Source organism: Chinchilla lanigera, unplaced genomic scaffold (assembly GCF_000276665.1).
Source record: "Chinchilla lanigera isolate Chin_1 unplaced genomic scaffold, ChiLan1.0 scaffold00006, whole genome shotgun sequence".
NCBI lineage: Eukaryota > Metazoa > Chordata > Mammalia > Rodentia > Chinchillidae > Chinchilla > Chinchilla lanigera.
This window is the reverse complement of record NW_004955407.1, coordinates 30,075,484-30,076,417: the sequence shown is the minus strand read 5'-3', so window position 1 is coordinate 30,076,417 and position 934 is coordinate 30,075,484. Positions and strand designations below refer to the sequence as shown.

Below are 934 nucleotides of genomic sequence, written 5' to 3'. Positions count from 1 at the left end.
ATAGTGTCAAACCTGGGATCTTATTTACACTCAGGTGTCCACTTAAAATCATCCATGTGCAAAATTGGTGGTAAAAATAAATATATATGGGATACACTGTATTTGCAAGCAGATTAAATTTATTGAAAGCATGTAGGGGTCAAATGGAAAACTTTGTTGCTTTTTCTCAGTAGAATCAGAGGAAAATGACTGTTGTTCTTTCTTGATCAAGTAGATTTAGGTTGTCATTTTGAAGAGACAGCATAAAAACATGGCCAGCAGCGGAATCCATTTCCATAGGAGGGCAGATTCAGCAGACACAGAGGCTATCGAGTTTTTCAGTAAAATCCAGATGACCAATATCTGCCATAGCAAGATGGGCGGCAGCAGCCATATCCATAGCCTCCATATCCCCCATATCCCTGATAACCACAGCCGTAGCCACAGCCGAGCCCGCCGAATCCATAGCCCCCATAGTATGGGCCGTAATAGTTGCCGTAGTAGAGCATAGTGTCAGGGGTGGATGGTTCAGGTGTGGAAGGCAGGCAGTTTCCTGAGTTTAGACATGACTGTCTTCACAAGATCTTTTATATTCCCTCAGCAGCAGGTGTGGCAAATCACGTGCAACATTGTCCTCATTAAAAATCACTTTGCATGCACCACAAATAATACCAACACTACAAAACTCTCATAAATCTCTTATTTTATAAGGCATAGTGAAGCCTTTTTGTCCAACATGTCTCTATAGTTAGGTCAAGATTCTCATAAACAAATGATATGCTTTGCATAGGAGTTTTTGTTTTTGACCTAGCTTTGATATCCTCCCTCCTTGAGAGCTCAAATTTAAATTCTGTGATAGTCTATGGAATTACAGAAACTATGCAAACAGCAAGTGATTCAAAGTTTAGAGTTGCTAACATTCTCAAATTCTTCTGTCAGTAGCAGATTGAATGAA

At 40.0% G+C, this 934-nt stretch overlaps 1 protein-coding gene across 1 annotated transcript; it reads right to left on the bottom strand.

The window, feature by feature from the left end:
* Window positions 1-317: 317 nt before the first annotated feature.
* On the bottom strand, window positions 318-488 carry LOC102005443 (keratin-associated protein 20-1-like). Its single transcript, XM_005375636.1, has one exon. It carries the CDS (start codon window positions 486-488, stop codon window positions 318-320), a length of 171 nt encoding a protein of 56 aa, XP_005375693.1.
* Between the last annotated feature and the right edge of the window lie 446 nt (window positions 489-934).